This window comes from Colletes latitarsis, chromosome 14, assembly GCF_051014445.1.
Source record: "Colletes latitarsis isolate SP2378_abdomen chromosome 14, iyColLati1, whole genome shotgun sequence".
NCBI lineage: Eukaryota > Metazoa > Arthropoda > Insecta > Hymenoptera > Colletidae > Colletes > Colletes latitarsis.
In genome coordinates, this window is record NC_135147.1 from 22,889,979 (window position 1) to 22,903,410 (window position 13,432).

General features: G+C 35.8%; 2 protein-coding genes across 3 annotated transcripts in view; one reads left to right on the top strand and one right to left on the bottom strand.

Moving 5' to 3' along the window:
- Positions 1–10,289, bottom strand: part of Cactin (cactin, spliceosome C complex subunit) — a 10,926-nt gene extending 637 nt beyond the window's left edge. Inside the window, exons 1-9 of the mRNA XM_076782299.1 lie at positions 9,896–10,289; positions 8,100–9,834; positions 5,449–5,909; positions 4,770–5,232; positions 3,805–3,921; positions 1,627–1,716; positions 1,042–1,293; positions 618–786; positions 1–123 (exon numbers count right to left, since the gene is read on the bottom strand). The exon at positions 1–123 is cut by the window's left edge and continues 637 nt beyond it. Coding sequence (XP_076638414.1) covers positions 1–123; positions 618–786; positions 1,042–1,293; positions 1,627–1,716; positions 3,805–3,921; positions 4,770–5,232; positions 5,449–5,909; positions 8,100–9,834; positions 9,896–10,143 — 3,658 coding nt within the window. The 5' untranslated portion in view covers positions 10,144–10,289. The remainder of the gene's footprint in view (positions 124–617; positions 787–1,041; positions 1,294–1,626; positions 1,717–3,804; positions 3,922–4,769; positions 5,233–5,448; positions 5,910–8,099; positions 9,835–9,895) is intronic.
- On the top strand, positions 3,394–12,723 carry Cks30a (Cyclin-dependent kinase subunit 30A). Of its 2 annotated transcripts, none has more exons than XM_076782297.1 (3): positions 3,394–3,688; positions 11,420–11,547; positions 11,708–12,723. In XM_076782297.1, the coding sequence occupies exons 1-3, from the start codon at positions 3,660–3,662 to the stop codon at positions 11,770–11,772; spliced, it is 222 nt and encodes a 73-aa protein (XP_076638412.1). In that variant the 5' UTR covers positions 3,394–3,659; the 3' UTR covers positions 11,773–12,723. The 2 variants fall into 2 exon arrangements, with proteins under 2 accessions (XP_076638412.1, XP_076638411.1); XM_076782296.1 differs by lacking the exon at positions 3,394–3,688 and adding an exon at positions 10,391–10,675 and having other exon boundaries at positions 11,708–12,721.
- Positions 12,724–13,432: the final 709 nt, after the last annotated feature.

A 13,432-nucleotide genomic window follows, 5' to 3' on the forward strand; every position in this document is an offset into this window, starting at 1 on the left:
CGCGGTCAGGATTAAAAGTCCTTCCGCAATATTTGCACGGAACCAATTGATTCAAGTGCGATTTCCAGTTAGCCTCAGCCATTGCCATCACATCTACTACCATATTTCCTGTTCCTGGATCACCTGTGTATCAATTACGTTCGTAAATATTTGAAAATAAAATTCAAAGAAGAACTTATATATATTAATTCCACATTATATAATTTGTATATTTTTTTTTTTAGATTACAAACGATTAGTTGAAAATATTAATCACGAATTATTATTGATAGTTTGTTAGGACTACGCTAAAATATTATTTCAACAATTCGACAGATTCACGGCATCGCCGGTTTCGGTTTGCAAGGGTATCACCCTCTGATCGATATAATCACGCTGACCGTAAGTTCATTGGTTGACCACGGGGCCATTCAACCAATATTTAATTTCCTGCGAAACGGGCAATATCGCGTTCGCATTTTAAATCAAAAGTGTGTCGAATGAAAGTATTCCAGTAAATCGATCACATAAGTCGTTGAACTTGCGACATCAATTAAATCGGAATTGTCCGACGTTACTGACGCGTCCCCATTGTTTTTTTTAAACTTCTTTAAAGCACGAAAAAGATATCGACTTACAAGTGTAGATAACCTCGGGCCTCTGTGGCTCTTTTCTTCTTTCGCCAGATGGCAATTTCTCGTTCTCCACGTGCCACTTTTTCAGACACTGTGGCTCGTGAATAGCTATGCTAGTGGATCCAAAATCTCTGCCACATATGTAGCATGTAACCGTCTTCTTCTGTTGCTCCTAAAACCAATCGCCTCCGAATGACTGTCCCGCTATCTATTCGCTCCACCCCCAAATTAACGACACTCGGGTACAAACGGCACAATTATTTATTCGTGGTTATCAATAATCAATAAAATTTATATCGCCCTATGATTATATCGCACGATAAAGTTCAAAGGTCTGGGTTAAGTATAAGAATCAACGAGAATTTACATAGCGGAAATGGTTTCACACAAACTGGAGGATATAAGCATGCTTTCCAACGCGACTCACCCCTGTTGGGCTGACTGAGATTTCTTGCACGCTCGTCGACCCCAACTTCCGCTGGGCAGTCAAGTCTTTTCTTCGTGGTTGCCTATCGTTCTCGATTTGAGATCGTTTTATGCACTGAGGTTCGTGTATCTTAATACTTTTCGTGCCAAAGTTTCTACCACAACTTTGGCATGCGATCGTTGGTGGTCCGGATCGTGACGTGCTCGCTGGCTTTTCCGGAACAGAGTTTTCCGACCTCTCCGTGTCTGGATTCTGTCGATCGAATGTTGAACTTATTGGTTTTTGTGCAACAGCGTACGATCGAACATCGTTTACTCGGACAATAATTATAAAATTGAAAAGAAAACCTTCAGAAATTAAAATTGAATTTATTTCGTATTATACCGTAATTAGAATTGATTTAAGAATTAATCAATGATGCACTGACCAACCTCGTGCGATAACCTTTTCCGATTATTAAATGCTTACAGTATGAGTAATCAAATATTACGTCAAGACTTTCATAAAAATGCGTTATTAATTTTATTTCTCCGAATACTCGACGTTGTATCGATTGAAATAGTGAATTTCATGCAGCTGGTTCACCTTTGGCGGAGCTTTGCAACTTTTCTGATGTATTGGCAGCCGTTCCGGAAGGAACGTTCTTCCACATTTGGAACACGGAACCAATTGCGCCTGGAAGAGTATAATTCCGAATCATTATCTCGTTCTGTGTTTTGAGTTCGCGTTAATCTGTTAACCGGTTAAAACTAGTCAACTAGCTGCGCAAATTTGTATTAGAAATAAATTAAAATTTGCATTCGCTGTGGGCAAGGTGAGTTAACTCGTTTTTACTCGTTTGTCGTTGTAACATCCCGGTTGACAGGTTAATCGTCAGTTAGTTAAGTTAATAAATGATTTCAATATGGTCGTATTACATTCACACTCTACTTATAAAGTTATATGTATAAATTACAACTAACAAAGTTTTTGAATGAGAGTCTGTCTTGGCCAGTACAAAGATAAATTACAATACAATAGAACCTCGATTCTTGCACGCGAACCTTGTTCGTTGTATTGTGTTAATAAGCGGAAGAGATGATCATTTAGCAACAAGTTGACGGTAAGAGTAACAGGTAGTATTCTCGTTGAATCATTTACCCCAGTAATTATGCAATCGAATATAATAACAATTATCAAAACTAAGAGTTCAGCGCTTGGATCGATAATAATTAAACTAATGTCAATTCAATATTTTTTTACCCTTCGGCTAAAATTGAACAATGGCGCATCAAAAATTTATATATGATCATTATGATCGTATCTAGCCAGTCGAGATCGATCAGCTTAAAGCGAAAAAATGAAGTTGAAGGGAAAGTTCCTCTTTAATGTCGAATTTAATGAGTCGCAATGCGGTTCTTAGTTTTTAGATCAAACATGCCGTTGGTATTATGGAGCTAAATGTGCGTGATAAATGTGGGCCAGCACCTTGAACACGATAGGGCTTGGGGGATTATAGTGCGTGACATGTTCTCTGTACGGAACCGGAGACCTCGTAAGTTCCTACTTGTTATTCCTATTTGTATTTTCGCGTATGCGTGCGAAACGTGCAAGGGTGAACTTTAAAGTGTCGTATAACTACTACGCATTAAAAAGAACTCGTGATTATACGCGAGATCTTGCAACGAATGATGCAACTAAAAAGAGCTCGATTCGATGTGTAATAATAAATCCAAAACGCGGAATCAAATTCGCTTTTAAATGGTTTAAGTGGTAAATCCGAACTTTGCACATCGCTCTGCACGCAACTTTGCGTTTGGAAGTAAACTGGGCAAAGTTCATTCTACACGCTTAGTGTTATTAACACTTCTGAATATTGCGAAGAAACTCGTACCGATAAATTTTATTCTACGTTTTCGTTTAATTTCTCCACGTAGAATCATATTCTCGGTTGCACCAGTCATTGTGGGATATCTTGTTTGTAATCACTCAAGATAAATTTCTGCGTATAGAAATTTTTGTACTTTGGCTTAACGCGTTCGCTATCGCTGTATTTGTAGAAATTTTGATCGTTGTAGAGCATAGTTTTTATATAGATATAAATGTTTATAGGTATAGAGATAAAGTAAAAAATTATTAATGTTATAATTGTTTCTATGGCATCGTTATACCAATTTCATCAGAAATAAACTCTACAAGCAGAAAAGAACACTGTTAAGGAAATGGCTTTCTCCTGACTATTTATTCATGTCGTGATGGTAATCAATGAAATGGTTACGCCAACGATTTACCATTTCCAACGAACTAGCTTGGTATACTTGGTATACAAAAGGGTTTGACGAGGAGATATGTAACGAAATTAGGTTGGTAAAAGCAACCATTCTTTTAGTTGACTGCCAATTATTTTTTTCCGTGCGTCTCGTTTGAATATTCGACCCCAATGCATATGCGTATGTATGTATTCGAATCCATTATGCATTGCTATTCGAATTCACCCGTGGTATTTCATAATTCCATTACATCATCGCCAATATAGGAGAGGTCTCCGTCAGCTCCGATGAACTTAGCGGAGTGACTCATTCGTTTTATTAGAATACATTCGTCTATATCAGTAAATACGGAAGTGCTAGACAATTCAAATGATTCTGGTTGTGACGATTACACGAGCGTGAGTAAAATATTACGTGAAGATAAGAAATTGGTTGAAATGTATTGCCCTTGGTCACGTAAGGCTATAGACGCAATTTGCATGTTTGAAGAGACGTTCACATAACAGGAAGATACCTGACTTTCTTCCCATGCCGCTGCGTTCCATTTTGATCGATCGATCGCAGAGTCGGGCCTTTGAGGTGTCGGGCGTCTTTGGTTCGCGGGCAAAGAGTTATTTTCTCTCTCCCACTTCTGCGAGTATGATATTTGTTAATATTCAAGTAACAACTCTGTGCATCATCGATGAAAAATAAACAGAGAAAGAACAGAATTCTCAAAGAAATTAAGACTATGATGAAAATTATTGAGTCAATTCAATTTTTAAAATTCTACGAAATTAGGCCTTTTAGCTTACGATGCATCCAACTCGTGGTAAAATAGCATAACGACCGTGCGCGAGACGAGCGTAATTAATGTTCGTTTTGCGAATATGAATACGATCGTTGGCGTTGTGTGAGGAAGTATCGAACCGAATGTATATGAACTGCGATTCGCGTGTAAATTACATAGCATTGATCACCTCGTACAGTGCTCAACCACGACGAGATAGTACGAAGTGCCAGCTCATATGCACGTAAACGTTTTCGATATCAACTCCAACGATATACGTAATACACGTATATTCGTATCGATTCAACAAAGGGCCTTGACGTATTGCATGTTTCCAGACAAGGAAATTCAATAATATGCATGTCCATCGCGTTCAACACCATCAAAGTGTAAGAATAACGCAGTTCAAGTTCAATATAAAATTAGAATCTATCCTATACGAATTATTTTCGTCCTGTGAGTTGTTTTTATCCTTGATATTTAATTTATTTTTCTGTGTTTCTCTGTAGTGCAATCTGAGTTTTGCTTTCTGAAAAAAATGTGCTTTTATTATATTAAATTTGCTACCCCTTTCAATACTTTTGCGATCATTTCTGAATGCCTAACGAAAATATCTTCTGACCTTTTTTTATACGCTGCAAACGACATTTGTTGCAAGAATTTTTTAATTGCGATAAGATTCTTTATGCGAAAATGAATTGTTTACTTACTTGCATACACTTGGGCTCGTGAATGGGAAAGCTGGCGGTGCCGAATTCGCGGCCACAGATGTAACAAGTGATGGTCCTTGGTCCCTTTTTAGCCGGCGCCGAGGACGGTCTGCACGATTGTGGACTATCCGATTTCGACTTCGCTTCTTGAACGTCCACCTCCTCGATTTTGTTCTTATTCTTGTCGCTACGAAAGTGCAAGGCGACTGGCTTCTGAACAGATTTCGGTATCGGGGTTTTCGTCTTCGAATTGGCAGGGTTGTCTTTCATCTTTTGCTGATTGATCTTCGGGTGGCTGTGAAATCGCTCCGGTTGATTCGGCGTGCCGCAACTTTTACACGGTTCCGGTGCGCTTCTCGTGGAAGTGGATGTAAACACCTCCAGATCATTCTGTATCATCGGTCTTGAGTTCTTCTTCTTTAGCGTAGATAGGGACGGCACCTTGTAGCCAATCGTGCCGTTTCTAATTTAATAGAGAGTCAAGTTTGTTTAATTTACAAAATTTGTTACATATTTTAATCTGTGACACCTCGAATTCATAAATGTTTTAACTCTTGAATCTGTGAATTTATAAAACTAGGAATTCTTAGATTTGTAAGTGTGTGAAATTGCGGATTCCTTGAATTCGTAAATTTATGAATTTTTATTTATAAATTTGCGAATCAAAGTAGGCACGAACCCATTGTTATTATCATCCAGTTTTCGATTATCGATGCTCTTCTTCGTCGCCGTGGCATCCTGGCCAACGATGCGCGCCTGTTTCTGCATCCTCGGTGACTCCGCGACAACGTCGACGTGACCGAATCTCCCGTCCAGAATCTGCTCGAACGTCCGTCGTTTGTGTCGTGTCGATGTCAAACCGTGGTACCACGTTGCTGGTGTACAGTTTGACGCTGGCCTCTGTTGTTGTCCGTTGATAGTGACGTCCTCGCGACACCTTGACGACGAAGGGAACGACGACGTTCCCCCACTAATTGTTTTCGAATGGCGATGCAACGTCATAGAATCGCTAAGCAACTCTTTGCTCAGCAGAGACATGTCGAGTTTGTCAACGAGATTCGGGTCCAGAACGCTCGGTTTTTCGAGATTCGCGGTCTTTGGTCGCTCCAGGTTATCGAAAAGAGATACTCCCCGTTTTAACTTCGGCGGCCAAGTACCAGTGTCTGGCGTCTTCGACTTTCCTCGATGTTTCCCCCTTTCTGAATGATATTTATTTATTGTTTACAGGATGCATTTGATAACTTGAATATTTCGTTTGTGCTACCTTTAACATTTGAAAATGGCTATCGTCTACAGACTATAATTACCGCAATTATGTTTCCTATTATAAATTTAACAACCCCCCCCCTACCAATTTGCTTTATTCATTTAATACTCTACACTATTCTAGTCATCTCAACTATTATTGTACATTATACTATTGGACTCATTATTGTACACAAATATTTTGTAATTTACCTAACACTCCCGCCATATTTTTTATTCGTTATTCGAAGAATAATAATGACTTACTTTCCAATATGTCCAGATCTTCCGTGATAACTAAAAACGTTTTCTCGGACAGGATCTCTGTCGGTTCCTTTTTCCATTTCATGATTTTTGCGACACACGCCGTGGTTGTAAGAATTTGGAAATAGAACCCAATAAACGATACAAAACGTTTATTCTAATGATTCCTCGTGTCACTGCTACAAAGACGATTTTACATTTCGAAAAATATTCGGTACTTTCAAAATTTCATAGTAGATCTTTGCACGGATTACGTTTACTGTATTCCGAAATGGATAAAACGTGACAGATCTGTTTGACCGTTGTCAAATACGCTTAAATTTCATCATTTCTTCGATCTGTTATCAGTACAAATTGATTTTCCAACATTTGTGGTTATCACATTAAACAAACGGATTTTCCTATAACTTTCGAACTGTTCCTTCTCGTTGACAGCTCACTGAATTTAGCTTCTCTCGAAACTGCTTCATTTCCGATTTCCTTTAGTTCGTGCAATAACAATTCAGTTACGTTTTTTATTAAATATTCATTTGTTACACTTTACGATTTAAAGATTTCAAACTACGTAATAATTTTTTAATTTGTATACCGTCAACTAGATTATAACCACTAAACACACAAGTGATCAATTATCATAAATATAAAGTTACACACGTAAGGTCATGACTGTCCGAAATAAAATATACATCTGCATGACCTTTCCTTCGTCAAACACTATGCAAGATACAAATGCAAACTGTTATTTCGACCGGTTTGCAGGGATTATTGGAAATAATGTGTATTTTGCTCCTTTCAATCGACGAAAATCACTCTATCGATTTTACTTGGCGCGAATTTTGTAGGAAGAAACACGATTTCAAACGCGTAAGCCCTTTATCGGCGAAACACCCGGTGCACTGAGCTTCGGTTTACCTTGCCATTGGCTACATGTAGCTTTTACCTTTCTCATTGTGGTCGACTGTGTGAAGAATACAGATGGCCACGAAATCGATCCAACAACTACTATTAAACAACTATATCGAGCCCCGTTTATATACGTTTTCGTCATTACGGAAGCGTATTACGGCGTTAGATATTTTGAATGGGGGGACTGTGTCACGAATTACTACAGGAAATAAACTTCTTACAGAGAACAATGCCAAAACAAATGCTAAAACAAATATTGTCTTATGATACATTCAAGTTTTATTATTGATGAAATAAAAATAAAATTATTTAAACATATTTACTTGAAAGTATACCACTGATATCAACAAATTCGTCGTAAATTGTATGTTTTATGTTTATGCAGGTGGTAAAGTGAAAAGTCGAGTACTTCCGGTTTCATAATGATCCCGATAGTCTTATTATTTTCACACATGTGGGTACGTTTAGCTTAGAAAGTAATCTTTTACGCGTTTACGTCTACAATTGCGCAATTTTATTTAAACACATTGTTAAAAATATGGTTGTTTAGTTTGAACCATCACTATACAAGTAAATTAATAGTTAATATATCTATAAACGCGTTTATAAAAATACATAATGTACATAGTACCATAACATTATCGACGATATCGATAACGTTTGAAGTGAAACCATAACTGAAAAATGTTGTTATGGAACTGACATCTAAATCCACGTTTATACGAGTATTCCCATTCCCTGTTAACGATCTTAAATGCGATATCTTCGTAAGGCGGGCCAGCGTGAAATCGCAAAATTGCAAAGTCTTTGTTATCAGAGCAAGGTGTCTGAGGATTACAAAAAAATATTTATTAATAATATACTTTTAAACTACTACCATCAATATGAATATAATTAATTTAAAATTTGTCTTACCAAAAAGTACTCGGGCGTTGTGTTTTTGTCGATGAGATCCGGATAAAATATGTTAAATTTGTAACCTTGGACAATTTTCGGTGGTGGATTATCCATGTCATAATGTGTTTGATTATATTTATTCCACTCAAAACCAGTATGTACGCGATTGAAATATCTTGGTTTCCTGGGTCTATACTTGTCAGACCACAAATAAATCTGTGCTTCTAAAGACGATTCAACGCTGAATTGTGCCTCGTCAGAACCCATATTTTTACGTGCTTCTCTGTGCATAGCTTGTTCTTCCGCGGTCATTACGTTCTGAATTTTCCGTCCAGTACTAAGCACTTGATTTCTCGCATACTCCAATCTCTGATTATCATCTTCTTCTAAAGTGACTATAGTTCCTGGCTCAAGTTGAGAATAAGGTATATATTTTGGAGAATATCCTCCCGATTCATATTCACAGAAAGACTCTGACAAAAGGTCGTCAGCCGCATTAGTAACTTCTTGATCGTCGTCTGATTGACTATCTTCGCTTTTCTCTGCAGCTGTATTGGTAGATGGTTCGTCTAGTTTTTCCGACTGTTCACCAGTTGCTTCATTGTGTGCTTGCGAAGTCTCAGGTTCATTCTCCGTTCTAGCTACGCCTTGTTCGGCGATTAAGACTTCCAACTTTTTCCGCAAATTTTCTTGGTGTCGATCTCTTAATCGTGCTCTAGCCATATGCGCTTTTAATTGTGATAAAAGACTTTCCCAATATCCTATGTCAACACCTTCAGGTTTTCCTGTAATTTTTGCTTCAATTTGTAGCTGTAAAGCTTCCAATTGCGCTGCCGTTTTTCCTTTGAAAATAGCGGTTACATCTTTAGCTACTGATTCGTGTATTCCTTCTCTTCGACCAACAGCCACTTCATACTCTGATCTTTCTAATTTTCTCAGTTTATGCAATTCATCTTCAACTATTACAGTAATATCGTTCCAATAATCTAAGTTTTTGCCGCGTTCCAATTCTTTGTAAACTTTAATATCTTCAATAAGATCTTCTAAATCTTTTACGTGTAATCCGCGTAAATAAGTATAAGGTTCATGCATTTCTACAGCATCAACTTCTTCTTCCGCGCTAATATATTTCGCAAGAAGATCAATCGGTTTTGCGCGGCCATCTTGTATTCTAATACGAGATCTTAATCTTGCTTGCTCTAAATGGAATTGGTCTTCTTGCCTTGCCCATTGTTCTAACTGGGCAGCTTCTTTTCCTCTTTGTAACAATGTCATTTCTTCTTCCCTTTGTTGCCTTTCTAATTCTCTTTCCTGTCTCCTTTTCTTAACTTTCTCTAACTCTCTTTTATTCTCCTCTTGTTTATGTCTATTTCTAATTTCTAATGCTTCTCTACTAACACCAAGTAAACCTTCCTTCTCAAGTTTCTTAGACCATACAAATGTGGACAGTAAATTTCCATCGCCAAATGGATTATCTGTATTTGTATAATGTAAGTAATCATTATCCCAACCCATTCTTTCTTTACGTTTACGTTCTTTAGCTTCTTTCTTCTTTAAACGGCGTAATCGCTTTTCTTCCGGAGTTTCTGTTGCTTTCATTAGTTCTTTCTGACGTTTCTTGTCTTCAATTTGTTTCTGACGTTGTTTCTGAAGTTTCTCTAACAGCTTTGTAGAATCTGAGGAAGAATCAGACGAGGACGAGGTACTAGATTCACTTGAATTTGAAGAAGACACTGATGACGACGACGATGATCTGAAATTAAAAGATAGAAGATTATTAATCCATAACCTCAAAAATATTTAATGTCCCTTACCTCTTTTTGTTTTTACGTTTCGAAGATTTTTTATGAGATTCGTATGAATCGGAGGATTCTCTATGCCTGGATTTTTTATACTTTTCATTAGAACTTTTAGAGTGTTTATGCCTTGATTTTGAACTTCTGGACCGACTTTCATAATCACTGTCAGTAACCCTACGTGAAATTCTATCTTTATATCTTTCGCGATCTTTATAGTCTTTTCTTGACCTCTCATAGTCTCTCCTATGAGAATACTTATCCATTGTCAATTTATATGCATGTATTATATCATTTTACACAAAATACCCTACCCTATATTTTTATGACACCTAACCTCAAACAAGACGATGCTACGACGCATTAATATCCGCCATTGTTAAATTCAGACCAATTTAGACAGCTGATTCCGGTTTACTACGTGCAAATTTCCGTTTGTATACAATAAATTAATATAATACAAGGAACAATCAGAATTTAATTATTTTCCCAAGGGAATAATAAATTTACAGAGATTATTTTATTATCCTATCTATTTTTTGTAAGGATTTTTTAATATTGACTATCAACGATTGAAGAGTACTTTCCTCCTCTCTTCTTGACGCGACATCCGTTAAACTTTCAAATTAGAGAGCATACGTTGTTGGAAGAAGGTTTTCGAAAATTCACGGTTGATTTTTGTTGTGTTCAGTGAATCTACGATAGATTTCCAAGGTCTGTGATAACTGTTAAATGAACCACAATGCCGAATGAAATCTACTATTCGAAAAAATACTATGACGACAAATACGAGTACAGGTTGGTAAAAATAACGGTAGCGTGTGTAATGTTCGATATAGGTTTTGATTTTGATCAATTGTGCTAATATATACGGTTTATAGAGATGTATAAACCTAATTTTTGTACGTATATTCATGTCGATATTGTATTCATGGCTGTGACATAAAATCTTCGTTCATCAAAAAATTTACTTCGTCCCATTTTATCTGTTTTATTAGTAATTTCTTTGTTCATCATTTGGGTACAGATGTGACATACCATTTAAATGGCCGTCTAGCATATTCTTTTGTTTGCTTTACTAACCCATCATTCTTAATTATTCTAACGTATCGATTTATTACATGATAACACATTAATACGATACTCTTGCAACGATTTGACTATAGGCCTTGTTTTTGCGCATTAAAATTAGGAGGAAAAATCGGGAATCATGTCTTCCAGCATCCGAACAATAGCTACGTAACAAAGAATAGATGTTGGTAGGGGGAAACAATATTAAGTGCTGCTAAGAATGACATAAAATTTTGCAATTTTATATTAAAATATTCTCCTGATAGAAAAATTTACTATTTGTTTAAGATACGTTTATTGTAATACATATCTATAAATACAATACATACCTTCTTTGTTATTACTACTTATTTAAAGTGTATCTAATTTATTTAGAAGCGTATAGAATTTCACATTTCAAATAAGGGATAAAAAAGATGTTAAGCTGTTATTATTTTCCTGATAATTACATCTATGTATATGTTTTACTAGGCACGTGGTATTGCCCAAGGAGTTGGTGAAGTTCGTGTCAAGTACTCATCTACTTTCTGAACAAGAGTGGAGAGCTATTGGTGTTCAACAAAGTCAAGGATGGGTACATTATATGATTCATAAACCAGGTATGCTATCATTCTTTTGATATTACCTAAATTCGATTGCAGTGATTTGTACTCGATGTTAAAGCATTCGTATTAAAAGAAAATATCTTTAAAAAAATGAATTAAAAAAGGTTATTCGATGCAAAGAGATATTTTGAACAAAAATATTTGTTTGTTTCAGAGCCACACATTTTACTCTTTAAGAGAAAAATAACATCTCCACCACCAGAGAATGAATGTCTTTAATATCACTGTACCAATTTGTAAATAATGTTTCAGATCATTGTTAATATTCATAGAACAGCTCAACTATCACAGCAAAACCATCCTATTGACTTACAAAAATTGGTATTATAGTACAGAAATTAGTATTATATATATACGTATTGCATCTGGTAAATCTAAAAGACATAATAGCAAGCTTTGTTTCTTGAATTCTTCACTACAACATGAATGGTGGCATTCCATTTTCATTGTTAGCAAGTCATTCATAATAGCAAATATTCTGTATATATGTCTATATAGTGCCTTAGTTCTTAATTGCAGTTTACATAGTTCTTAATTTTCGAATTACCACAACAACTTGGTATTTCATTCAATGTAACAGAAGCGAAAACATTGAAATGTTCTAGTTTTTTTCTAAAAGTCATAGTTCTGAAATGGAATTAACTATTCCATTCGGAATTTGTCAAATAAGGAAAAGCCCCCATAATTTTGTGATTACAGTGCCTTGCACGAATGTGCTAATCTTCGTTAATTGTTAAGGTATACTTTAATTCTGCATATAGAATATCATTCCTTATGTTTAACAAGAATGATGTATTAAAAGCAAATATGTTTTTAAGTTTTAAGTTCAATAACGATATGGATATTAATTAGAGATTCCATTACTAAGTGTCAAATTCCGCGTTTATTATGTACTTTGCCACAAGATGTTTATATTAATTAGATTTGCATCATGTATTGCATTTATTATATACATAACTTCATTCAGACTTTGCTCTCTAATTATATTTTTTACAACGTTACTTTATCAGTATTTCTCGAAACTAATTCTTATGTTTTAGTATTAGTTGACTTTGATTTACTTTTAATATATAAAACACGTACTGTCAATTCATAAATAAAGTTTGTAACTAATAATTTTGGTTTTCATTTTACGTACCAGTTAAAACGTTTTATGCGATATTAATATACATGCTTTCAGTTTTAAAAATATGATTCAAAGTTATCATGGAGCTTTTAAAAACATCTTGATAGTTTGAACTCGTCTTATACTAGTATAAACGAATTGAACAAATGCTAAACGTAAATATAACGAACATGCGTTATTGCGAGAAACATCCATGTGTTTCTTCATTTTATTCTCGTATGGCAAAAAGAGTGAGACAAATTTAGCCGAATATACGAGAAGAGTGGGAGGCAAGGGAGGTGGGAGGAGGCAGAATAATTAAAACAACCACGTGACTGACCTCAATCCAATTATACAAATATTGTCCCTAGCGGTCAAGTAATTCTCACACTAATTTTTGTAAATTGTACATTAATTAAATCATCGTCCATGGACTGACGGCGTGTTGCGTACACAGTTCGTTTCACTTTTATTACATAATTTCGTTACCGGTGTCTTTTAACAAGGAAACAAGTAATTAGCGAATATTCTTTGAAATTAGAAAAAAATGCATTCGCGTACGGTGCATCTATAAAATATCAAAGATACACAACGGTATTTAACGAATTTAAAGCGTTTGGATGCAGCAAATTTATTTCGATCAGTTTAAATATTCAGGATGTGGCAACGCGTTTACAGAAATCGGTCAAGATATCGAACGAAGTGAATATCTGCTAAACGAATGGCACTCTTATCGTGAATGGTTTCTTCAGTACAGTAACCACTGTTTCGTAA